Source organism: Pristiophorus japonicus, chromosome 14, assembly GCF_044704955.1.
Source record: "Pristiophorus japonicus isolate sPriJap1 chromosome 14, sPriJap1.hap1, whole genome shotgun sequence".
Classification (NCBI taxonomy): domain Eukaryota; kingdom Metazoa; phylum Chordata; class Chondrichthyes; family Pristiophoridae; genus Pristiophorus; species Pristiophorus japonicus.
In genome coordinates, this window is record NC_091990.1 from 130,838,461 (window position 1) to 130,865,355 (window position 26,895).

Genomic DNA, 26,895 nt, shown 5'->3' on the forward strand with positions numbered 1-26,895 from the left:
GCACAGTAAAAGTGCGTCTTAAGAGGAGCATCTTGTACTGGTAACAATCACTTGAAACTCAAAATTCCGATAGTCTTCCTCAGATAGTTAAATGGAAAAATAAGATGTGGCACCAAATATGCTTTCCCGGCATAATGATGTAGCTTTTGGGAGAATGTGCCTTTTAGTCCGAAAAGGAATCAGGCCAACTTGAACCTTTTTTTTTAAAAAAAGAGAAGAAATGTTGCCTTACATGGCCTTTGGGACTTACTGCAGTGTTCACCATATGTTGCCTTGAGAGAAGGCTTTACTTGCAATAAGGAAAACTAGGAAGTCGGTTGGCATAATGTTAGTAATTGGCATCAGTACATAAAGGTGGTGTCCCGAAAGTGTGTGTGTATATATTAAAAAAAGTATTACCAGTCCCAATGTCTGACATTCTATAAATAGCCTGTAAAATTATAACTATGATAAAGATAATCATAGTAGATAGGGCTTTAAACTAAGGAAGAGGGGAATGGGAGGATTCAGGAAAGAATACATTTAAAAGTAGCAAAAGAAATGTCAAGGCTCTAGAGCAGAGCTTTGGGTAAAAATAAGCAGAGTGAATCAGGGAGGGACAGAGAGAGTAAAAAAAAGTAATAAGGCATCAGTAACTAAGGTGACATCAGGGAAAAATAGAAATAAGTCAAAGGCACTATATCTGAATGCGTGAAGCTTTTGCAACAAAATAGATGAATAGCACAGATAGAAATTAATAGGTTTTATCTAATAGCCATTACGGAGACGTGGTTACACAGTGGCCAAGGTTGGGAACTAAATGGAAAAGGAGGAGGGGTAACCCTAACAATAAAGGATGGGATAAAGACAATAGAGAGAAAGAAGCAGTCGGTCAAGGAGGCGGGAGCTCGGAGCAGCGCGAGTCCGGGGTCGGCGAGAGGCCTATAAAGGCCAGCGGGAGTCGGGCAGTTCGAGCAGTCGGTTGAGGAGGCGGGAGCTTGGAGCAGCGCGAGTCTGGGGTCGGCGAGAGGCCTATAAAGGCCAGCGGGAGTCGGGCAGTTCCAGCAATCAGTCGAGGAGGCGGGAACTCGGAGCAGTGAGAGTCCAGGGTCGGCGAGAGGCATACCGGTGCAGCTGCAGCGGGGACAGAAAGCAAAAATGTAAAAAGAAATCGAAAGGTGGCGTCACAGTCAAGGGGGTAAGTGATTGGTGAGTAGTTTTCTTTTCTATTTCAGTAAGTAACATTTAGCATTGTTGTTGCCAAATTAAGTTAATCTAGGGGATAAGTCATGGCAGGAGAGCTCGGACATGTGATATGCTCCTCCTGTACTATGTGGGAACTCAGGGACGCTTCCGGCGTCCCTGACGACTACTTGTGCGGGAAGTGTGTCCGCCTCCAGCTCCTGACGGACCACTGTGTGGCACTGGAGCTGAAGGTGGATTCACTCTGGAGCATCCACAATGCTGAGAATGATGGGAATAGCATATTTAGCGAGTTGGTCTTACTGCAGGTAAAGGGTTCACAGCCAGATAGGGAATGGAAGATCAACAGGAAGAGCAGTGCGAGGAAGGTAGTGCAGGGGTCCCCTGCGGTCATCCCCCTGCAAAACAGATACACCGCTTTGAGTACTGTTGAGGGGAATGACTCATCAGGGGAGAGCAGCAGCAGCCAGGTTCATGGCACTGTGGCGGGCTCTGCTGCACTGGAGGGCAGGAAAATGAATGGGAGAGTAATAGTGATAGGGGATTCGATTGTAAGGGGAATAGATAGGCGTTTCTGTGGCCGCAACCGAGACTCCAGGATGGTATGTTGCCTCCCTGGTGCAAGGGTCAAGGATGTCTCGGAGCGGGTGCAGGACATTCTGAAAAGGGAGGGTGAACAGCCAGTTGTCGTGGTGCATATAGGTACCAAAGATATAGGTAAAAAATGGGATGAGGTCCTACGAGACGAATTTAAGGAGCTAGGAACTAAATTAAAAAGTAGGACCTCAAAAGTAGTAATCTCGGGATTGCTACCAGTGCCACGTGCTAGTCAGAGTAGGAATCACAGGATAGCTCAGATGAATATGTGGCTTGAGCAGTGGTGCAGCAGGAAGGGATTCAAATTCCTGGGGCATTGGAACCGGTTCTGGGAGAGGTGGGACCAGTACAAACCGGACGGTCTGCACCTGGGCAGGACCGGAACCAATGTCCTAGGGGGAGTGTTTGCTAGTGCTGTTGGGGAGGGGTTAAACTAATATGGCAGGGGGATGGGAACGAATGCAGGGAGACAGAGGGAAACAAAATGGAGACAGAAGCAAAAGACAGAAAGGAGATGAGGAAAAGTGGAAGGCAGAGAAACCCAAGGCAAAAAACAAAAAGGGCCACTGTACAGCAAAATTCTAAAGGGTCAAAGTGTAATAAAAAGGCAAGCCTGAAAGCTCTGTGCCTCAATGCGAGGAGTATTCGGAACCCAGGAGAGGGCTCTGAGCTAGTTAGAGTGGGTGAGAGCTCAGATGAACAGGAAAGAATGCAAAAGGCAGGAGGCAACAGAGCAAAGTAGCACTGGGGTAAGGGTAAACCACAAGGTGATAGGAAGGGACAATATGTATGAATATTAGGGGCTGCAGGAGGGGTAAAAACTAAAAATCATGGTTTAAAAACTAGTATTAAAACACTCTACCTAAACGCACGCAGCATTCAAAATAAAGTAAATGAGTTGACGGCACAAATCATTACAAATGGGTATGATTTGGTGGCCGTTACTGAAACGTGGTTGCAGGGTAGCCAAGACTGGGAATTAAACATACAGCGATATCTGACAATTCGGAAGGATAGACAAGAAGGGAAAGGAGGTGGGGTAGCTCTGTTAATAAAGGATGATATCAGGGCAGTTGTGAGATGATATTGGCTCGAATGAACAAAATGTTGAATCATTGTGGGTGGAGATTAGAGATAGTAAGGGGAAAGTGTCACTGGTGGGCGTAGTTTATAGGCCCCCAAATAATAACTTCACGGTGGGGCGTACAATAATCAAGGGAATAATGGAGGCATGTGAAAAAGGAATGGCAGTAATCATGGGGGATTTTAACCTACATATCGATTGGTCAAATCAAATCGCACGGGGTAGCCTGGAGGAGGAATTGATAGAATGCATACGGGATTGTTTCTTAGAACAGTATGTTACAGAACCGACAAGGGAGCAAGCTATCTTAGATCTGGTCCTGTGTAATAAGTCAGGAATAATAAACGATCTCCTAGTAAAAGATCCTCTCGGAATGAGTGACCACAATATGGTTGAATTTGTAACACAGATTGAGGGTGAGGAAATAGTGTCTCAAACGAGCGTAATATGCTTAAACAAAGGGGACTACAGTGGGATGAGGGCAGAGTTGGCTAAAGTAGACTGGGAACACAGACTAAATGGTGGCACAATTGAGGAACAGTGGAGGACTTTTAAGGAGCTCTTTCATAGTGCTCAACAAAAATATATTCCAGTGAAAAAGAAGAGCGGTAAGAGAAGGGATAACCAGCCGTGGATAACCAAGGAAATAAAGGAAAGTATCAAATTAAAAACCAATGCGTATAAGGTGGCCAACGTTAGTGGGAAACTAGAAGATTAGGAAAATTTTAAACGTCAGCAAAGAATGACTAAGAAAGCAATAAAGAAAGGAAAGATAGATTACGAAAGTAAACTTGCGCAAAACATAAAAACAGATAGTAAAAGCTTTTACAGATATATAAAACGGAAGAGAGTGACTAAAGTAAATGTTGGCCCCTTAGAAGATGAGAAGGGGGATTTAATAATGGGAAATGTGGAAATGGCTGAGACCTTAAACAATTATTTTGCTTCGGTCTTCACAGTGGAAGACACAAAAACCATGCCAAAAATTGCTGGTCACGGGAATGTGGGAAGGGAGGACCTTGAGACAATCACTAGGGGGGTAGCGCTGGACAGGCTAATGGGACTCAATGTAGACAAGTCCCCTGATCCTGATGAAATGTATCCCAGGGTATTAAAAGAGATGGCGGAAGTTATAGCAGATGCATTCGTTATAATCTACCAAAATTCTCTGGACTCTGGGGAGGTACCAGTGGATTGAAAAGCAGCTAATGTAACGCCTCTGCTTAAAAAAGGGGGCAGACAAAAGGCAGGTAACTTATAGGCCAGTTAGTTTAACATCTAACTACGGTTAGTAGTGGGGAAAATGCTTGAAGCCATCATTAAGGAGGAAATAGCGGGACATCTAGATAGGAATAGTGCAATCAAGCAGACGCAGCATGGATTCATGAAGGGGAAATCACGTTTAACTAATTTACTGGAATTCTTTGAGGATATAACGAGCATGGTGGATAGAGGTGTACCGATGGATGTGGTGTATTTAGATTTCCAAAAGGCATTCGATAAGGTGCCACACAAAAGATTACTGCAGAAGATAAAGGTACGCGGAGTCAGAGGAAATGTATTAGCATGGATAGAGAATTGGCTGGCGAACAGAAAGCAGAGAGTCGGGATAAATGGGTCCTTTTCGGGTTGGAAATCGGTGGTTAGCGATGTGCCACAGGGATCGGTGCTGGGACCGCAACTGTTTACAATATACACAGATGACCTGGAAGAGGGGACGGAGTGTAGTGTAACAAAATTTGCAGATGACAAAGATTAGTGGGAAAGTGGGTTGTGTAGAGGACACAGAGAGGCTGCAAAGAGATTTAGATAGGTTAAGCGAATGAGCTAAGGTTTGGCAGATGGAATACAACGTCGGAAAATGTGAGGTCATCCACCTTGGGAAAAAAAAACAGTAAAAGGGAATATTATTTGAATGGGGAGAAATTACAACATGCTGCGGTGCAGAGGGACCTGGGGGTCCTTGTGCATGAATCCCAAAACGTTAGTTTGCAGGTGCAGCAGGTAATCAGGAAGGCGAATGGAATGTTGGCCTTCATTGCAAGAGGGATGGAGTACAAAAGCAGGGAGGTCCTGCTGCAACTATACAGGGTATTGGTGAGGCCGCACCTGGAGTACTGCTTGCAGTTTTGGTCACCTTACTTAAGGAAGGATATACTAGCTTTGGAGGGGGTACAGAGACGATTCACTCGGCTGATTCCGGAGATGAGGGGGTTACCTTATGATGATAGATTGAGTAGACTGGGTCTTTACTCATTGGAGTTCAGAAGGATGAGGGGTGATCTTATGGAAACATTTAAAATAATGAAAGGGATAGACAAGATAGAGGCAGAGAGGTTGTTTCCACTGGTCGGGAAGACTAGAACTAGGGGACACAGCCTCAAAATACGGGGGGAGCCAATTTAAAACCGAGTTGAGAAGAAATTTCTTCTCCCAGAGGGTTGTGAATCTGTGGAATTCTCTGCCCAAGGAAGCAGTTGAGGCTAGCTCATTGAATGTATTCAAATCACAGATAGATAGATTTTTAACCAATAAGGTAATTAAGGGTTATGGGGAGCGGGCGGGTAAGTGGAGCTGAGTCCACGGCCAGATCAGCCATGATCTTTTTGAATGGTGGAGCAGGCGCGAGGGGTTAGATAGCCTACTCCTGTTCCTAATTCTTATGTTCTTATGTTATGTTCTTATGTTCTTATCTCTGCAAATCATGACGTAGAATCAGTTTGGGTGGAGCTAAGGAACAGAAAGGGGCAGAAAACATTGGTGGGAGTTGTTTATAGGCCCCCAAACAGTAGTTGTAATATAAGGCAAAGTATAAATCAGGAAATTAGAGGCGCATGTAACAAGGATAATATAGTAAGTATGGGGGACTTTAATCTACATATAGACTGGGCAAACCAAATTTGCAGTAATAGTGTGGAGGACGAATTCATGGAATGCATACAAGATAGTTTTCTAGTTCTGTATGTTGAGGAACCCATTCGGGAACAGGCTATTTTCGATCTAGTATTGTGCAATGAGAAAGGATGAATTAATAACCTTATAGTAAAGGGGCCTTTAGGGAAGAGTGATCATAATATGATAACATTTTATACTGAGTTTGAAAGTGATTTAGTTCAATCCAAAACTAGGGTCTTAAATCTAAATAAAGCAAACTACGTAGGTCTGAGGGGCAAGTTGGCAAAGGTAGATTGGGAAACTACATTAAAAGGTATGATGGTAGATGAGCAATGGCTAGCATTTAAAGAATTAATATATAATTTACAACAAATAAACATTCCTTTAAAGCACAAAAACCCCACAGGAAATGTGGTCCAACTGAGGCAGAGAAGATAAAAATAGTATTTGGTCAAAGGATGAGGCAGATAAAGTTGCTAAAAACAATAGTAATCATGAGTATTGGGAGGATTTTAGAATGCAACAAAGTAATTGATAAAGAAAGGGAAAATAGAATACGAGAGTAAACTAGTGAGAGACATAAACAGACTAAGATCTTCTATATGTAAAAAGGAAAAGATTAGCAAAAGTAAATGTGGGTCCCTTACAGGCTGAGTCAGGAGAAATGATAATGGGGAATAAGGAAATGGCAGAGAAATTAAACAAATACTTTGTGTCTGTCTTCATGAATGAAGACGCAAAAAACTTCCAAGAAATAGTGGAGAACCAAGGTCTGACGAGAATGAAGAACTGAAAGAAATTAGTATTAGTAAAACAATAGTACTGGAGATATTAATAGGACTGAAAGCCAATACATCCCCTGGACCTGATGGCCTACATCCTAGGATTTTGAAAGAGGTGGCTGTAGGAGATAGTGGATGCATTAGTTGTCATCTTCCAAAATTCCACAGATTCCCGCAGATTGGAAGGTTGCAAATGTAACCCCGCTATTTAAGAAAGGAGGGAGAGAGAAAACGGGGAACTACAGACCAGTTAGCCTGACATCAGTAGTAGGGAAAATGCTAGAATCTATTATTAAGGACGTGGTAACAGGGCACTTAGAAAATAATAATAATTGGATTGGGCCGATTCAACACAGATTTATGAAAGGTAAATCATGTTTGACAAATCTGTTGGAGCTTTTTGAGGTTGTAACCAGCAGAATAGCTAAGGGGAAACCAGTGGATGTGGTGTATTTGGATTTTCAGAAGGCATTTGATAAGGTGCCACAAAAGAGGTTCTTAGACAAAATCAGGGCTCATGAGCATGGATTGAAGATTGGTTAATGGACAGAAAACAGAGTGGAGATAAATAGGTCATTTTCAGGTTGTCAGGCAGTTGTGAGGAGGATGCAAAGAAGCTTCAAGGGGATAGAGAGGCTAAGTGAGTTGGCAAGAACATGACAAATGGAATACAATATAGAGATATGTGAAGTTATCCACTTTGGTAGGAAAAATAGAAAAGCAGAGTATTTTTTTTCCAATGGTAAGAGATTGGGAAATGTTGGTGTTCAGAGGGACCTGGGTGTCCTTGTACATGAATCACTGAAAGTTAACATGCAGGTACAGCAAGCAATTAAGAAAGCAAATGGTATGTTGGCCTTTAATATAAGAGGATTTGAGCACAAGAGTAAAGATGTCTTACTGCAATTATACAGGGCTCTGGTGAGACCACAGCTGCAGTTTTGGTCTCCTTACCTAATGAAGGATATGTTTGCCATAGAGGGAGTGCAACGAAGGTTCACTAGACTCATTCCTGGGATGGGATATTGTCCTGTGAGGAGAGATTGAGTAGACTAGGCCTATATTCTCTTGAGTTTAGAAGAAAGTAAGATGATCTCATCGAAACATACATTTTTACAGGGCTTGATAGGGTAGATGCAGGGAGGATGTTTCCCCTAGTTGGGGAGTCTAGAACCAGGGATCACAGTCTCGAGAATAAGGGATTGGGCATTTAGGACTGAGATGAGGAGAAATTTCTTCACTCAGAGAATGGTGAATATTTGGAATTCTCTACTCAGAGAGCTGTGGAGACTCAGTCGTTGAGTATATTCATGACAGAAATCGATTTTTGAATATTAAGGGAATCAAAAGGATATGGGGAATAGTGCAGGAAAGTGGAGTTGAGGTAGAAGATCAGCTATGATCTTATTGAATGGCGGAGAAGGCTCAAAGGGCCGAATGGCCTTCTCCTATTTCTTATCTTAGAACAAATAATAAATGTAGGTCAGACATGCAAGAAATGATAAACATGTAAACACTTTACCACACACAACTGATTTCATTAGTCAAGAGTACAATTCTATGTTACTCAGAGTAAAGCTATAAACCCTCAATGAGCTATCACAGTAAGTCACTTGCTCTTATATTTTCCCCGTGAAACAACTGCTCTGTAATCTTACCTGACAAAAGTCAAATATTTGAATGAATAATTACCTGAAAGAACCATCCAAGTTGGATCTATGAATAAAGCTCAGCTTTGCATCTGCCCAGTAAAGTTTCTGCTCCTCTATGTCAATTGTGAGACCATTTGGCCAGTAAATATCCGAGTCCACAATGACGGAACGACTGCTGCCATCCATGCCAGCTCGTTCGATTCTCGGTATTTCGCCCCAGTCCGTCCAATACATGTACCTGTAAAAACAGAGAGAGCGCAACAGAGAACAAATAAGAACTTGCTAACAAACATGGACTTTTTTCTCTAGTTTAAAATATTCTCAATTTATATGCGGTGCACAAGATGTCAAAACCATCACGACAAAGCTATTGCATTATTTTACAAGTACTGTAGAATCCAGAGCCGACACAAATCATTCTTCTTCAGCAATTAGCTGCCTTCACCCACGCTTCATTTTACAGGATATCGCACGGAAATGTTGAAAGCTTAGTCTGCTTACATACCAGACATGTTTCACCATCTGCATGGCTAGGTTTTCTAAACAGCTGTGTTTAGAGCTGTGAATACAGACAATTATTATTTGTGCAGTTTCTGTTTAAACTGCACTGTCAAAACTATTATGCAGTTTGAAGGAAATTTATAATGCAGCATTCAATTTTTCTTTTCCAGAAAGAGTCCACACCTTGTATAACAGAAAGGAGATTGCCAGTTGGGGAAGTCAGACTTATTTCACATACGTGGCCTAGGACTTTTCAGGAATTCTCTTATCGACTTAACTGTACTTTCTTTTCTTCATAACGTTGGGATCCCTGAATGGACAACAGGGCATGGTATTAAGTCATATGGACTTGGAAACGCTCAGGCTCAGTTACTGATCCACGTTGTGTCAGCTGGGGCAGCACTGCAACAACTTACAATTAAAGACTTAACATTGTGAACATTCATAAGAAATGGATGGCAAATAAATGAACAGAGACAAGGAAAATAATAACGTAAGAAATAGGAGCAGGAGTAAGCCATACTGCCTATTGAGCCTGCTCCACCATTCGAGAAGATCAGCATTGAACTTCTACATCAACTCTAGTTTCTTGCCCGATCCTCATATCCCTTGATTCCCTTAGTGCCTAAAAATCTATCATTCCAGTCTTGAATATACTCAACGACTAAGCATCCACAGCCCTCAGGAGGTAGAGAATTCCGAAGATTCGTAATCCTGAGTGAAAAGATTTCCCCCTCATCTCAGTCCTAAATGGCCGACTCCTTATCCTGAGACTATGACCCCAGTTCTAAACTCCCCAACCAGGGTAAACAGTCTCTCAGCATCTATCCTGTCAAGCCCTCTCAGAATTTTATACATTCTTCTAAACAGCAGAGAATATCGGGCCCATTTTACTCAATCTCTCCTCATCGGACGGCCCTTTCATCCCGGGAATCAATCTATAGAATCTTCCTTGCACTCCCTGCAAAGGTAATTTTATCCTTCCTTAGTTAATAAGGCCAAAACTGTACAAAGTACTCCCGGTGCTGTCTCACCAAAGGCCTATACAATTGCAGCAAGACATCCTGGCCTAGAAATTCATCTCTGGCAGTATCGGATCAGCCACCCATGATACTATGTTCCACTGACTGCATCTTCCTCACCGCATCATCATCATCATAGGCGATCCCTTGTATCGAGGATGACTTGCTTCCATGCCAAAAAGGGATGAGTTCACAGGTATTTCAATGAAGGACCTAATATTCCAGGTCCTGAACTACATATTGAAGGGTAGAAGATGCCTGTGCATGGATTTTTTTGTGGTGACCGTTGCATACCAGCCACCACACGGGCTTGACAGAGCTAGGTCTTGGTCCAGTGTCAAGGATTAACCAAGACGCCTGGAGATCAGCTCTGCTGCACGGACCTAGTGCGCACACATATCGTACTGTGAGCTGGCCCGTGCTGCCCTTGGGCCCTCGCCTCCACTGGGCCCCGATCACGTCTCTCCACAATCACTCGCCGCTCCTGCGCCCCAACCTTGCCGCGCCTGCCCACGCTCCAATCAAGGACCTGGACCTTAGTGACATCCAATCCAGTCCCCCTCTTTATGGCCGTCGCTCTCCAGCATGCGCTGTACCTTGAAGCGGCCCCACAATAAACACCTCATCTACCCTGCTAGTTACACCCTTTCAAAAACCATGGTGACTCTGCCTAATCATACTGTGATTTTCCAAGTGCCCTATTACCATGGGCGAGAAATTCATCTGTTGAGCGCCACTCTGTAGCACCATGAAATGGCGATAAAATGGTGGCAGTTGCTCTTTCGTCAGCTGGTGACGGGTCCTGTGGCAACCGCCATATTCCTCACCCATTTTGCGCTGTCGGTAACTGGAAGTGCCCTGAAAGAAAAAATGGCAGTGCAATACCGACTTGACGTCACCAACGTGAACTTCGACCCTAGTGCTGGGTCCTAAGCACGCCAGGTTAACATGCTGTGCAAGCAGGCGGATAGTGGCGGTGTCTGTATCTCTTAAAGGGACAACACATTATTCAGGTAAGTTTGAATGCAAGGCCTTGGACTGTTTTTGAAAGTTTTTTTTTTAAAGTGTGTAGGGAATGCTGCTGGATGATTGCAACAGCTCAGATGGTAAATGAAGGCCTTTGAGAAAACAGAACATGCTGCAAATACTCAGCCAGTCATGCAACATCAGCCTGGCCAGCTGAGTATTTCCAGCATTTCATACTGTCATTTCACATTTACAGCATCCGCTTGCAGAAAGAAGAGGAAGGTACAGAAGAGAAGGAAACAGACAGAAGGATAGATCCCAGACAGCACCTTTGTGGTCGGGATATCCAGGATGGAATCATCCGCCTGCGGTCCCAGTGACGTCATCCCCAACTCTCCTTTCAACATTAGTCCCACACCTCACCTTCCACCTGTTAATTTCCAAGAGGACGCTGTGATGGTCAGTATGCTGAAATAAAAGCCACCACAAAGGAAACTTTCCAATCCACCTATACATGTCTAGCCATCCAATCAACTCATCACCCATATGCATTCTTTTAATGACTGTGTGCCTATGCCTACCCTACCGATGTCACGCAGTGCTGTCTTTCAGTGGGGGAAACTGCAAATGGCCTTGCTGGTTGACCTCGGGAAGCTGGTGGCTGGGAGTGTCTCATCAATCTTCTTCTGTTCTTGTTCTTTTTCACTCTCCTCTCTCTCTTCCTCCTCTTGGTCACCCACTGGCTGGGCAGGCTGCATTTCTTGTGTGTGTAAAATGAACAAGGCAAAAAAGAGTGGAGTTGTGGTGACGATACGCAAGAAAGCATGATGCACATACCAGAGAAAGGATAACACATGAGGATACCAGCATCTTGTATCCTTTCAGCCCCACCGCTGGCCAAGGGCTGAGCCATGCCCCTGCCAAGAATGGCCTGCATCATCTCCTCCAAGAGGGTAAGGTGAGGCTAGGAATGGGAGAGGTGCCTCGTGATTGATACCGATTGTTGGTGACTGGGGATCATGCATTGAGCAGTGTGTGAGGCTAGTGGTGTAATTTGTAGGAGACGGCTTTTGAAGATGACCACTGGTCTGATGTCAAGAAGCTTGTTTGGGCACTGGAGCTAGATATTGGGGGCGACGACCTCTGTGATGTACTCCCACATCCTTCTTTCTGGAGGGTCTCCTGGCCCTTGTGGGTAGAGGGCCTATGTTGCGGTGTTGACCCCCTGCACAAAGCTGGAGTGCTGCGTGCCAGATGTTGGGCACCCCTCCCTTGACTTGCTGAGCCATTTGCGTTACTGCTGAGGCAGTTTCCCCATTTTTGAGATAAGGAAGGTAATTCAGCTTTAAGAGCTGAATATTCACATTTGGGACATCTTTTTAATGTTAAATATATATTTTAAAAAGCAGCAAGGGCTGAAAAACTGCATTGTTTCACTTAATTTTATTTTGTATTGCTTCAGTGTGCATGGTCTCTTTAATTCTTAAGACTTCTTAATACCCACAGATCCTTGCGAGCTCCATGGCCTCTATTTCAGAGGCTGTGCGAGGCTCATACATCGCTCCTGCACAGGAACTTCATCTCGGATGCCTCCAGCAACACCAGCAGAATGACGTTGCACGGAAGGTAAGTGTTGCGCCAACAAATTCCATCCCCCAAGACCAATTTTGCTCAGTTAGCGTTGCGGCCATTAACTCTAGTTGCCAGTAACACCAGCAACTTTGCTGGCCAAAGCCACTTTCTCCCCCTCCCCCATCCCCCATGTCCTTAAATAATAGATTCTAGCATTTAGATGTCAGGCTAACTGCTCTATAGTTCCCTGTTTCCTCTCTCCCTCCTTTCCTGAACAGCAGGGTTACATTTGCTACTTTCCAATCCACAGGGACCGTTCTAGAATCTAAGGAATTCTGGAAGATCAAAACCAATGCATCCACTATCTCTGCAGAGACCCTCGGCAAGTAGGCCATCAAGGCCAGGGGATTTGTCAGCTTTTAGTCCTATTAATTTTTCCAGTACTTTTTCTTCACTAATATTAATTACTTTACAGTCCTCACTCTCATTAGACCCTTGGTTCCCTACAAATTCTGAAGCTGACCGAACAGATAAATTCTGGGGAGATTTCCAAAAGTTAAAAGACAGATGTAGCAAAACAGAGGATTTTAGGGAGAAAATTCCAGAGAGGAGAGCTAGTATAACAGAAAGTGATACCTAAAGGTGAGGACATGATGCACCGAGTCCAAAGTCAGAGGACCAGAGGGTATAGGCTTCTGCCAAAAAACATCCGTACTCTTGCCCCTCTCCCTTCCCCTCATGTACAACTTGTGTGCGCAACCTGTGTGCATTCTGGCCTTGAGCGGACTTTAAATTCAATATCCTATCCAGCACCTGGGCCACTTATTTCCACCGCCCCAATGACACTTGCTGCTGACACTCCCTCATGCCCCACTGCCACAAACTCTGAACCAGACTTGTGACATCCAGGCTTAATATCACCAACAAGCTTCTCGCTGCCCTCCAAAGTTGCACCTTACATGAACTCCAACTTGTCCAAAACTCTTCACCTTATTTTGTCTCACATTATGCCCTGTTTGCCCATCACCCATGTCGTTGCAAACCTAGCTCCCAATTTCCCAAAGCATTGAATTCAAGATACTTACCCGAATTAAAAAATATTTCCGTCATCTTTCCCCACTTTGCCCTTTGACATCTATTTTGGCAGAAGCCCAACAGGTTGGTTTCAGTCTTGCCATTATGGAGTTGGAGGAATTTCACCCATCATGTGTTACTGGACAAACGATTTAACAGTATTCTGATGATCAGGATTTTAGGGTGCTGGCATAGGTAGCGCTCAGTGTTATCAGTTGAAATGCGGACGGTAATCCTATGCCTATGGATAATGTTGCCATTGAGGAACATGTAGATGAGGAATAGAAGGGGTTGAAGAATGGTACTTTGCACTATTCTGGAGGCAACAGTTTGAAGATGGTAAGGTGAGACTGGTTCCTACATTACAACAGTGACTACACGCCAAAAGTACTTCATTGGCTGCAAAGTGCTTGGAGACGTCTGGTGGTCGTGAAAGGCATTATATACTTCGAAGTCTTTTTCTTTTTACCACAGAGAAGAGGATGACAGAGTGGTCAACTATCAAACACAAAAATGGCTGAGGAGGGCATGAAAGGATAATGCACACATGGTCCGCTGGAATAAAAGAAAGGGAAATAACAACCACTGTTCCAACTCTTAATTGTTATCCAATGACTCCTGATGGAAAAGTGAGATATGGAGACATAGGCCTGATTTTAACTCCAGGTGGATGCCCCGCTCACGCCCGAGTTAAAATTACAGTCGGGTCTTCAATGATGTCATCGGGCCGCAATATGCCTATGTAAAAGAGGATCCTTTTGGCCCCAGGCATGTGTCCTTGCTGCCTACTCAGAAGAGCAGGTTAGAATTACAGGTGTTGTGATCACCGGCTTTCGGACAAGACGATCTTAACTGTCCACCCGCCCAGTTTCTGCTGAGCGAGTAGGGTTAAAATCACCCCTAGAGACAGCGAGAGAGAGAGAGAGAGACGGACAGAGAGACAGCGAGAGAGAGAGAGAGAGAGAGAGACAGCGAGAGAGAGAGAGAGAGAGAGACGGAGTGAGAGAGAGAGACAGAGGGACAGAGGGAGAGGGAGAGGGAGAGGGAGAGAGGGAGGGAGAGGGGGGGGACAGAGAGCGAGCGAGTGAGCGAGCGAGCGAGCGAGCGAGAGAGAGGGACAGAGAGCGAGCGAGAGAGAGGGAGAGGGGGGGACAGAGAGAGAGAGAGAGAGAGGGGACACAGCGGGAGAGAGAGAGGACAGAGAGAGGGGGGCAGAGGGAGAGAGGTGGGGGGGGCAGAGGGAGAGAGAGAGAGAGAGAGAGAGAGAGAGAGAGAGGGGACAGAGAGAGAGAGAGAGAGAGAGCGAGCGAGCGAGAGAGAGAGGACAGAGAGAGAGAGAGAGAGCGAGAGAGAGAGCGAGAGCGAGAGCGAGAGAGAGCGAGAGAGGGAGAGAGAGGGGACAGAGAGAGAGAGAGAGAGAGAGAGAGAGAGAGAGAGAGAGAGGACAGAGAGAGAGAGGACAGAGAGAGCGGGAGGACAGAGAGAGAGAGAGAGGGAGAGAGGACAGAGAGAGAGAGAGAGAGAGAGAGAGAGAGAGAGAGAGAGAGAGAGGGGGGGGAACAGAGGAGAGCAAATAGGCAAAGCCTTGTCTTTGATGCTTACGGTTGAATTGCCGACTCGAATGGTCATGGTAGAAGAGATCTGCTGGTGCTTGTGGAATTATACAGGACTGTTTTCAAGAAATTAGGCATAAAAATTGAAAATAAATCAAAAATACAATTTTTGTTAGCTATTCCAAGTTCTAATATGTTGCTGCACGATACAACAGTCACTGACTGATTGAATGGACCGGTAAAAAGGTTCTCAAGCCACTTCAATACCATTTGGTAACCGAGCACTTGGAGCTGCAAGGCAGAGAGATGTTTGAGTTTCTTGTTTTCTAACTTTCTTTCTGCCACTTCCACTGGGAAAATATCTTGCTTCGAAATCGGTGCCTCCACACCTGCCTCCTCAAGAATTACTTGGCCAAATTCGGAGTTTATGGGAAAATCTCCAATAAATCATGTCCCAGTCCTCCAAGTCATGGCATGCTAATGCACCACAATATCTGCTTTTTTGCTGTTTACTATATGGGCAAGTTAATTTTGTTTCAAATATATAAATATTGTCACTGTCAAACTGTTGAGCAGTGTAACAGAATGGAATTACAATTAACTAATACTTTCCAGGGAACGAAAATAGTGTTTCCAGATTTGAATGCTGACAACACACAAATTCTCCCACAGTATGAGCCCCTCTATGTATTTGTTAATCTAAGTCACATGGAAAAACAAATACTTCTATCTTGATCTTTGTACAAGTGTGCAATGAAGCCAACCCTGGTAATATATTGTGATTCATTAGGATGGAAAAGGATAATATTTAAAATTTTATGGGAATAGTCATATATACAAGTTCCAAACTCATTTTATGAAAATAAATGTACAGGGTTGCAAAGTAGATGAGAATGTGCCAAAGATACTCATGGCTGTCAATGGTTACAGATGAAGCTCTCCATTTCAATCTCAGTGTGGCATCAGAACAGGCACTGATCAGACCTGAAGTGGGGGGGAAATTAGTGAGCGATTACTCATTGTTGCACACCTCTTAGTAGCCAAATCAAGATCAGGAGAGGATTGAATCCTGTACACTTGGCCAGAGCACGGTGAAGAAATTAGTTATAAATAATACTGTAACAACAGTATTTCAGATGAGATGTTAAACTGAGGTCCTGTCTGCCCCATCAGGTGGATGTAAAAGATCCCATGGCACCATGTGAATTAACGCAGGGAGTTTACAAAGGATTACATGGAATACACAGCACAGAACAGGCCATTTGGCCCAACCAGTCCATGCCGGACTTTATGCACCACTCAAGCCTCTGAATTTCCTCATCTAACTCTATCAGCATACCCCTCTATTCCCTTCTCCCTCATATGCTTATCCAACCGCCTTAGATTCATCTATACTATTTGCCTCAACCACTCCCTGTGATAGCGAGTTCCACATTCTCACCACTCTCGGGTAAAGAAGTTTCTTCTGAATTCCCGATTTCTTGGTTACTATCTTATATTGATAGCCTCTAGTTTTACTCTTCCCCACAAGTGGAAACACTCCCTGTATTTACTCTATTAAAACCTTTCATGATTTTTTCTATTAGGTCACCCCTCAGCCTTCTCTTTTCAGAGTAATGAGACATAAGAACATAAGAACATAAGAATTAGGAACAAGAGTAGGCCATCTAGCCCCTCGAGCCTGCTCTGCCATTCAAAAAGATCATGGCTGATCTGGCCATGGACTCAGCTCCACTTACCCGCCCACTCCACATAACCCTTAATTCCCTTATTGGATAAAAATCTATCTACCTGTGATTTGAATACATTCAATGAGCTAGCCTCAACTGCTTCCTTGCGCAGAGAATTCCACAGATTCACAACCCTCTGGGAGAAGAAATTCCTTCTCAACTCGGTTTTAAATTGGCTCCCCCATATTTTGAGGCTGTGCCCCCTAGTTCTAGTCTCCCCGACCAGTGGAAACAACCTCTCTGCCTCTATCTTGTCTATCCCTTTCATTATTTTAAATGTTTTAAGATCACCCCTCATCCTTCTGAACTTCAACGAATAAAGACCCAGTCTACTCAATCTATCATCATAAGGTAACCCCCTCATCTCTGGAATCAGCCTAGTGAATCGTCTCTGTACCTCCTCCAAGGCTAGAGACCCAGCCTGTTCATACTTTCCTGATAGTACATCCTTGCATTTCTCCCAGTATCCTGGCCAACACTTATCCTTCAACCAACACACTTAAAAAAAAAAAGGTACTCCCAGTAGCCTGGCCAGCATTTGCCCCTCAATCAACATCACTAAAACAGATTATCTGATCATTTATCCCATTGCTATTTGTGAGACCTTGATGTGCGCAAATAGGCTGCCACATTCCCCTACATTACAACACTTCAGAAGTCTTTCACTGGCTGTGAAGCACTTTGAGAAGTACAGAGGTCATGAAAAATATTGTACTAATGCAAGATTTCTTGCTTTTGAACAACAACTTGTGCCTTCAATGTACAAAAATGTCCTCACCAAAAAAAATGTTCTGTCCAGTTTTACCAGTTGCTTTCAACCCCATCTTTAAACACATGTAGCGTTCCTTAGGGATCCACCAATACCAGTCCTGAGTTGACCACTAAGATATGCAAGCATCCTCCAAGAGGACTCTCCCTCTAACTCACCATTCTCACCAAGGAAATGCTTCACTTCTGTGCTGGGCCTCTTTCTGGTAACACAGCAGACTATAAAAGTTGTAGGAAAATGCAGAAAAAAATACACTCTGCGACATTTTGGCAAAAAGGTTAACGTAAAGGGAGGTTCCATGGTTTTAAAAGTCACGTTTGCCTTGCCAAACATGATAACAATTTCTGCCAACTGCCTTTAACTTAAATTAACACTTTTTCTATTATAGTCAGCATGTGGTATTGTTTTAAATATTTATACACTGCATTATATTGACAGAATTAAAGTCATTAAAAAAAAACTGACAGACACAGCTGATGATTTCTTCTTAGCGTCTGAAATTAAACTCAATTACTGAGCAAAGCTGGACATCGTTAGTTAGCCGCTGATTTGACCTTTTATGCGCAGTTTGTGATACAAAACCTGTACTCAGAAATGATGCCATGGGATTTAAATAAACAGGTTAGTGCTAAGCAGGTGAAGAATTCAAATGCTTGTATCTCACAGCGTAATTTCCAGCTCCCAATGCCTGAAAATGATCTCTGAAGTATAACTGGTACAAGATTATTTTGTGGTTGGCACAGTGGAGACTAGACAAGAGCAAAACATTAACAAAAAAAATTGCAGAAAAACAGAGGTAAATAGAAAAGCAGAGAGTAAAAAGAGAGAAATGAGAAAAAAGAGAAAGAGTGAGAGCACAAAAAGCAGTGAGGAAAATAACAAGAATAAATAAAAGGAAAAAAAAGAGAAAAGCAGTGAAAAAGCAAAGTGAATAACTGCAGGTGCAACAGTGGAAACAAAAGCATTGAGAAAGCAACTAAATGGAAATTTAGACCGACAATAGCTGTTGGAATATAACCATTGTCCTGCTGGCATGCCAGAAACACATTTAACTTTCTTTGGTGTGTTTACACTTGTGTGTAATAGAGGAAGTCTGATCAAAATGTAGGAACATTCAAACAGACCACATTTTGTCTAAAAATCTAAACATGCTGTGAGGAACAGTGGTGCTAGACTGGTTCTTAACCACTCGCACATCTTTCCGTCCATAACTATTAAACTGAAAACATAATTTTGGGGGGAGAAAGATGCAGCGATAGTCACGAATTGCAATTCAGCTTAATTTGGTGCATTTTAAATCTGTTTTCTTCTTCCATAAACTAAGTCTGAGAAAGGACTTTAAATGACCAATTTCCGGTTGAAACCAAATTCAATTTCTCTACAAAGGCAAATCAAGCAGCTATTCATTGAATCCTTTTGAACTAGATTTCTTGTACAAACATGCACTGGACGCATTTCATTTTGAAGTTTAAACCAGTTCTTTCCATCATATTAACATGAATTAGCTTCTACCTCAGATGTGTGCAGCATGGGTAGCTGGCAAACCACTTTATATTAATGAACCCTTCCGCTGCATCCGATCACAGTTCAGATCATTACTTCAGTTTCTTTGATTGCACTTGGAAGCTTTCAGAGAAAACTGGAAAATATTATTTTTGTTTCTTTTTAGCTAAACATATACAAAATCTTGAAAAGGGAATACATAGTTACAAAATCTTTTGTCCATTTTAAGTGCTCATTTTGCAGAATAATCACTCCAAAAAATCCAGTATTAGTTAATTTGCTATGGCCCACAAAAGGCACACATGGACTTACGAGAGGGAAAAACAAAAGAGATCGAACAAGAATTCAAATAGTAGTTTCCGAAACTTGTTACTCATAACATTGTTTGTTAATCATGTTACAGATCCAGTTGCATAACTTGTATAATTTGTATCTAAACGCAATCATATTTTTGTACGATTTTGATAACCGTAACATATTTTGGAACAAAGATGATGAGAAGGCCAAACATTATCCCTTGAAACATAATTCCAGAGGCCCACGACCTAGATTTCCTCACAATTTTCTTTAAGGTACATCACACTGACAAAAGCTCTTATTGCAAAACTAAAACTCTGATTTCTGACTGTGGCTTACACACAATGTACAGCCTTCTCCACACAGACAATGTGGAAAAACCGTGCAGCAAAACAAAACTCTCTTCACTTTCACATATGTAAATTAGTTTGGAATTCTCCACCACTAAGCATTGCTGAAGGAAAATCCAGAAATGCTTGACAGAGATATTTTAAACAGTATAGGGAGTGTGCAGGAAAGAGATTAGGCTCATGTGTACAAAAACACCAATGCATACTTGCTGACCAAATGTCCTATCATATTCCATGAAAAAAGCTTTCTAACACTGTTTCTATAAAGGTTACCTGCAACAACTGCACTGAATGTTACTTCAGAAATACCTCACCCTTTTTAAACAGTTTTGTATAATACATTAATTGATTTAATTTAGGTTTTCCAGCTCTAACTTATGAACTGGCAAATCTAACAATGAAGAAATTAATATGAACCCTTTGTCAGACTGAGTATATTGCACACTGAACTTAAGTTAATAATGAAAGAAATTCAGGAGTGGAAAATTACTGTAATGCTGCAGGTTCCATTCAGGAGGCCCACAAGAGGATTTAAACTGGAGCTTTTTAAAATCTTTTCTAAAACCGATGATGATGACATAACTTTAGTAATTTCAGCAGGTCTGCTTGCTACCCTGTACATGCTACAGGGGACTGCCTTTGGTCTTGCATCGTTTTTTTGCATTAGGGATTTTCCAATATTAAGCCACATGTATAGGGCCTATGCCAAAACATAATTATAATTTAACTATACTTCACCCTTCGTGACAAAAACATTGTAGAAATTCTTGCGAAAGGAGAAAAAAAAAACTCACATTTACATAACGTCTTGCATGACTGCAAGAAATCTGAAAACACTTCATAGCCACCAAATTACTTTTTGAAGTGTAGCCAACAGTGCAATCAATGTAGGGAAATACAGCTGCCATTTGCGCATAAGCAAGGTCTCTTAAACAGCAAGGAGATAAATAATCAGATCATTTGTTTGTGATATTGGTGATAGTCAAATGTTGGTCAGGCTACCGAGAGAACTTCCTTCACTGGATAAATACTATTAATGGTGGACAATTACCAACAATGGTGAACCTTATTGATCATCTCCATGTTTAGTATAATATTGCATTATACCACCACCTCTCTCTCAACCCCTCCACTGTCTCTAAATGTTCAGACTGCTCATCAGTCATCGAGTACTGGATGAGCAGAAATTTCCTCCAACTCGATATTGGGAAGATTGAAGCCATTGTCTTCAGTCCCCGCCACAAACTCCGTTCCCTAGCCACTGACTCCATCCCTCTCTTTGCAACTGTCTGAGACTGAACTAGGCTGTTTGCAACCATGGTGTCATATTTCACCCTGAAATGATTTTCCGATCACAAATTCGTGCCATCACTAAGACCACCTATTTCCATCTCTGGAACATTGCTCGACTCCACCCCACCTTGAAACCTTCATCCATGCCTTTGACACCTCTAGATTTGACTATTCCAATGCCATTCTGGCCGATCTCCCACGTTCTACCCACCTTAAACTTGTGATCCAAAGCTCTGCTGCCCGTGTCCGAACTCACACCAAGTATCGCTCACCCATCACCCTTATGCTCGCTGACCTACACTGGCCCTTAAGCAATGCCTTAATTTTTAAAATTCTCATCCTAGTTTTCAAATCCCTCTATGGCCTCGCCCCTCCCTATCTTTGTAATCTCCTCTAGCCCTACAATCCTCTGAGCTGGCTGTGCTCATCTAATTCCAGATTTTAATTCCTCCATTATTGGCTGCCAAGGCCCTAAGGTCTGGAATTTCCTCCCTACACTTTGCTGCCTCTCTACCTCTCTTTCTTCCTCGAAGACACTCCATAAAACCGACCTCTTTGACCAACCTCTACCCTAATATTTTCTTGTGTGGCTCGGTGTCAAATTTTGCTTTATAATGCTCTTGTGAAGCACCTTACAACGTTTTACTACTTCAGCAACAACTCCTACCCCATGCTGCTCCCGGCCCCGACCCCTTGAGACTCGCCACCCCACGCCCTCAGTGCTGTTCTCAGTGGACTATCCCTTCAGACCGGATCCTCCTCTGGCTTCCCCCCGGCCCCCATGCGATCCCTCCCTCTCTCCTCTCTGCTACCTTTCAATCTGTAGGCTGCAGGTGGGAAACAGAGGTGTCCCATGCAAATCAGTCCCTACCTTTCGCCTCGGAGCCCCCTGCTCTCAGCCTGCCTTCCCAATTAGAATTCAGCCCCCCAGAGTCAATTTCAACTATTATTAAGACAGATATAGTGACAATCCACCCTTCTACTCTCATCCCAACAACCTGCTGTAAACTATTGTATAACTGTAATGCTGGTACAAATCCATTTTATTTTGTACAATGCCCAAGAAATTGTTGTGTATATCAAGTCGATTTGGCTCCAGAGTCAGGCTAGGCCCTGACTGTACACTTTACCATTGCTGCAAAGCAGCCTTAATCTACAACTCAGTACAGAATCAGTTCTTATGGCAGCAGTTCCCTCAGCCCAATCCCACAAATTCCCACAGCAGCCATCCAATTATTCGCAGTCTGTGCCAAACTATCAATAATTTTGTCTCGTGGACTTGTGGTCACTCAGAGCTGGATTGTGACTATCCCATTTAACTTGGGACTCACACACCCACAGATTAGATTTAGATCACATCAATCCCTTTTGAACCCAGTTCAGTGAGTAAAATGATTTTATTAAAATCTGTGCATATTTCCTTCAGTATATTACTTATTCAAACTATTGTATGCTGTGCCTTCCATTACCTTCAGGTGAGAAAGGAAAAATTAACAAACTACCACCATTGTTCTCTAAAGAGACTAATTTCACCAGCATTACAGAACAGATATAAAACCTGGGCATTTTCTCCAGAGTTTGCTGAAAGAACTGTTGAGCATATAGGATACTAAGGAACGGATCCTTAAATAGCAAAATCGTTTTTTTAAAAGAAGTGCTTATTCTAAAAGAAGATTTTTTATTACAGTATGCACACCGGTGATCTATAAATAGTTATGGTTAAATAGAACCTATGGAATTATTTCCATGAATAAATTATCTGACCTATCAGAATTCTAGCAAGGCTAGAATTAACAAGGCACTGAGAGCCTCTGACCAACTCGTTCTGGTTTTAATAATGCTAGTAATACTGCCAACAGCTGAAACAAATAAGTACCCTGTACTTCATAACACTTTCTGGCAGTACAATAGAAATTAAACAAACTTACACAATAAGGCAGAACAGAACGTTAAAAAGAAAAGCATAACTGAAAGCCAAGAAATATAGCAATCAAATATTTAGGGTTAAAAAAAAACCAGAAATGCAGCAAATCCAAGTGAAAACACAGGAGGGTATCCTGATAATACTGATGTGCTGTAACATGGTTATAAATCCCAATTCCGAATCCAAAGAGGGCCAATTTCAACCAACTCTCAAAAGAGCAATGTGTGTGTTCCTCAGGACTGCCAATAGGGAAATATAGCATAATAGTACTAGTACTAGTGGTGGTGGGGGGTGGGTGCTGTAGAAGGGTGGGAAAAATTGCACTTAAGCTTTAATATTGTACCAATATGCTTGTGTGATAAATCATAAAGCCATGTACAGTACTATCGTTTTCAGATCCATACAAGGAAGTAACCACACACACACACACACAGGGTGGAACTATAACAGAAATTAGGACTGATCTAACTGCCACATGGACTAAAACCAAGTAATATCTTTAGTGGGTAGTCTTGCAGCACTCTGGGTTTTCACCAAGTATGGAATAGCTCCACTCTTTCCATGCAATTCTCTGATCCTTCCAGAAACTTTTTAAACTTAATATGGACAATCCCATCCCCACTATCCATGCAGCCCAATAGATCCATGCCAGTGTTTATACCCCACACGAGCCTCCTCCCACTCCAATGGCCTTTTCCCACCCTACCCCCGTAGCCATCTATTCCCTTCTCCCTCATGTACGCATCAAGCCTTCCCTTAAATGTGTTAATGCTATCTGATTCAAACAGGCAATGTGGCAACAAGTTCTACATTCTCACCACTCTCTGTATAAAGAAATTCCTCCTAATTTACTTTTTTGATCTGTCCGTGATTATCTTACATTTATGTCCCCTTGTTTTTGATTCACCCACAAATGGAAACAGCTTCTCCATGTCTAACCTATCAAACCCCCTCGTTATTTTAAAGACCTGTCAGGTCTCCTTTTAGTCTTCTCTTTTCCATCTTTATCAGCATCCACCTCTGTGCCCAAGACTCCCTACTTGTCATTTACTCCTTCATCACTTAAAAACTTGATTTTTCCAAGTCTTTCCAGCTCTACTCTACACCAATTCACAGAATTCGCTGACCCATATCACAGCCCACGCTAAGTCCCTTGTATCATCACCCTTGCTTCAACAACTTCTGTTCACTCCCTTCCCATCCCTAGTATATTAACTTTAATATCCTTATTCTTGCCTTCAAATCTGTCCATGACCTCATTGCTATATTCTCCACCATATGTTCCAGCACATAACGCCTGCTATTCTGATCCTGGTCCAGTTCGCCTTTTTCCTCTCTCATCTCCATCACCGGTGACAGAGCCTTCAGCTTCCTCTATGTTCTTATTAATGTTGGGGAAGTCCAGAACCAGGGGTCACAGTCTAAGGATAAGGGGTAAGCCATTTAGGACCGAGATGAGGAGAGACTTCTTCACCCAGAGAGTGGTGAACCTGTGGAATTCTCTGCCACAGAAAGTTGTTGAGGCCAATTCACTAAATATATTCAAAAATGAGTAAGATGTAGTCCTTACTACTAAGGGGATCAAGGAGTATGGCGAGAAAGCAGGAATGGGGTACTGAAGTTGCATGTTCAGCCATGAACTCATTGAATGGCGGTGTAGGCTGGAAGGGCCGAATGGCCTACTCCTGCACCTGTTTCTATGTTTCTATGTTTCCTTGTCCTGCATTTTGGAACTGCTTCCGAAACGCTTTGTCTTGCGACCTCTCTCTCTCTTCCCCCTTCAAAACTTAGTACTTTGATGGTGCCTTTGGCCATCTCTTGCAACTGCTCACCACCTGCTCCCACTACAAATGTTTTCAGAGGTTTGCTATGTGAGATGCATTATACAAGTTGTAGTGCCAGCATATTTGAAAATCAGTGGAAACACTGTACTTTACAGATATTTGATGGTGTTTATATGGAAAGTAAATGCGGAATAAAATGGTTACATTTCATTATGTACTGACAAGAAATGGGGAAATGGTTAGGTTTGGATGAAAACAGCAGCTAGCCCTTAGCTGAAAAGCCTGAAGAACTTGAACTGCATGCAGAGAAATGCATCTGCTGTAATCATTTAGATTACAAAACAAAGAGCTGCTTCGAGTCTATCCCACAAAATGGTTTTCTCCCCAACTTAGACAGTGTTCAGCTTTCTTACTGTACTTGCCACTGTAGTTGTAGGAATTTAGCAAGTATGCAGTGTAAACTTTTTTGCTTTTAAAATTACCTTTAGTGCTTAAGGTTAGTGCTCATGTTCTACTTTATTTTTGATGTACAAAAAAAATGAAATGACTTTAACTGCGACTGGTGGTTTAAATATGTAGTAATTTTCTCTTGATACAGTGGAGTGTAGAATGCGGCTTAAAACGAGTGCTGGCTTGGTCGATGAATGGTCAGCCTTGCTGCCAATCACAAAAAAACAAATTCTGCAAGTTGCAGGAACTGCAGCCGACTAACTGGCGAGTCTCTTCAGATGAGATTGACAACTCAGTAATTCCCATTAACTTTAGACCGAGGCTTCTCAAATATGAACAGACCTCTTGACAGAAAAATTGTTACAGGTCTTCAAAACATACTGAATGCTATTGTACAATTAAATCCCTATATTACAATAGTGACTACACTTCAAGAGTACTTCATTGGCTGTAAAGCACTTTGGAACATTGAGATTGTGAAAGGCACTTTATAAATGCAAATTATTTCTTTTACATCTTCATTTTATTACAAAAAAACTTTGTTCTTCAGCTCAATAGGAAATGCAAGATAGCAGTTGCAAGATTTTGAAAAAATATTTTGGTCAATTTGAATGGTAGCTGTTGTTAATTGCCCATTTTTCATTTGTAGCTTTTTGAACTTCATACTTGATGGTTTTCATTCCTGCTTGGTATATTTCCTACCTGTTGTGTTTTATTGCAGTTTTATGAATAGAACTTTGAGCTAGTCAGGTACCATTGCAACATATACTTATCAAGGTGACAAACACGGGCTAGGAGCAATATTTCTGTTTATACGGTATTTGTAATTGTCTTGTGACATTGCACATGGCGTATCAATGGATGCTCTAAAGTCGGACATCTTAAATGTGATGACTAAAGTGCAATGTTTATAGAAAGTGTGTGCCATATGCAAGACTTTTAATATAATATAACAAAACTGATAACATAACCATTAACAGGACAGCAGAACATTTCCTGGTCAATGCAGTGTTACAGGAAATCCAATATACTAACACAAAAATTTATCTCAAACAATAGACCTTCACTGCAGAATTGAAGACACAACAACGATACAGTAGCCTAGATTACCAGACACTATCAAGCCAATTAAAATCAGCTGGTTGATTTACAACAGTTGCTATCAAAAATTCATTTAAGACAATCCAGAAGAAAATCAAAACACTAGGCAGAAAAAATAATCTTGTGTAACTATGGTAAGAGACTTGTTTAATATCACAGCCTTCAAGTTAACTTAGTTCAAATGCTGTTTTCTTAAGAACTACCCTCGGAGATTTAAAATTCAATTGGATGACAGTCAAAAAAATCTGAAGGGTCTGGTGACCACATACTGTTCTCCTTAAGGTCAATAGGTTAGAAAGCCTTTGGAGGGAGTGAGGCAACAACGCTCTCCCTCAATCCTGTTGTAAGGCAGAGTTCTCTCTTCACTCAAGAGGCTCAAAGTCTATTTACATTGCTTTACCATTATCTCTTTGATTGTGCTTTAGCAGTTATATTTCATTATGAATTAGAAAAAATCTACACGATACCAAGACCCCATTCCATGCTTATTCAACGGTGACAGATTCAATAGCATGTTGCCAACCAGCAAGGGAATGTGCCAAACATCATTCATTTGGTTTAACATACCACCCTTGTGAAGTAAAGTAGAGATATAATCAAGTTTCTTTACCCAAAATGCACTTAAGGACCAATCAGTGACGTTCAAATTGCCGCAGAATCAGAATATATTTCCTTCAATTTGGTGAAAGGCTGCTTTTAAAAGAATTTCAGCATTTAACCTTTTAGGGAAGTCTATGCATTGGTAAACTTATTGAACGGACATGACATGCTCACTATACAAAATCCATCACCTTACACGTAACCATATATTACG

General features: G+C 42.3%; 1 protein-coding gene across 1 annotated transcript in view; it reads right to left on the reverse strand.

Annotated features, from left to right (window-relative positions):
* Positions 1–26,895, reverse strand: part of lrp5 (low density lipoprotein receptor-related protein 5) — a 229,763-nt gene that overhangs the window by 149,081 nt on the left and 53,787 nt on the right. Inside the window, exon 3 of the mRNA XM_070899615.1 lies at positions 8,233–8,430. Within this exon, the coding sequence (XP_070755716.1) occupies positions 8,233–8,430 (198 nt within the window). The remainder of the gene's footprint in view (positions 1–8,232; positions 8,431–26,895) is intronic.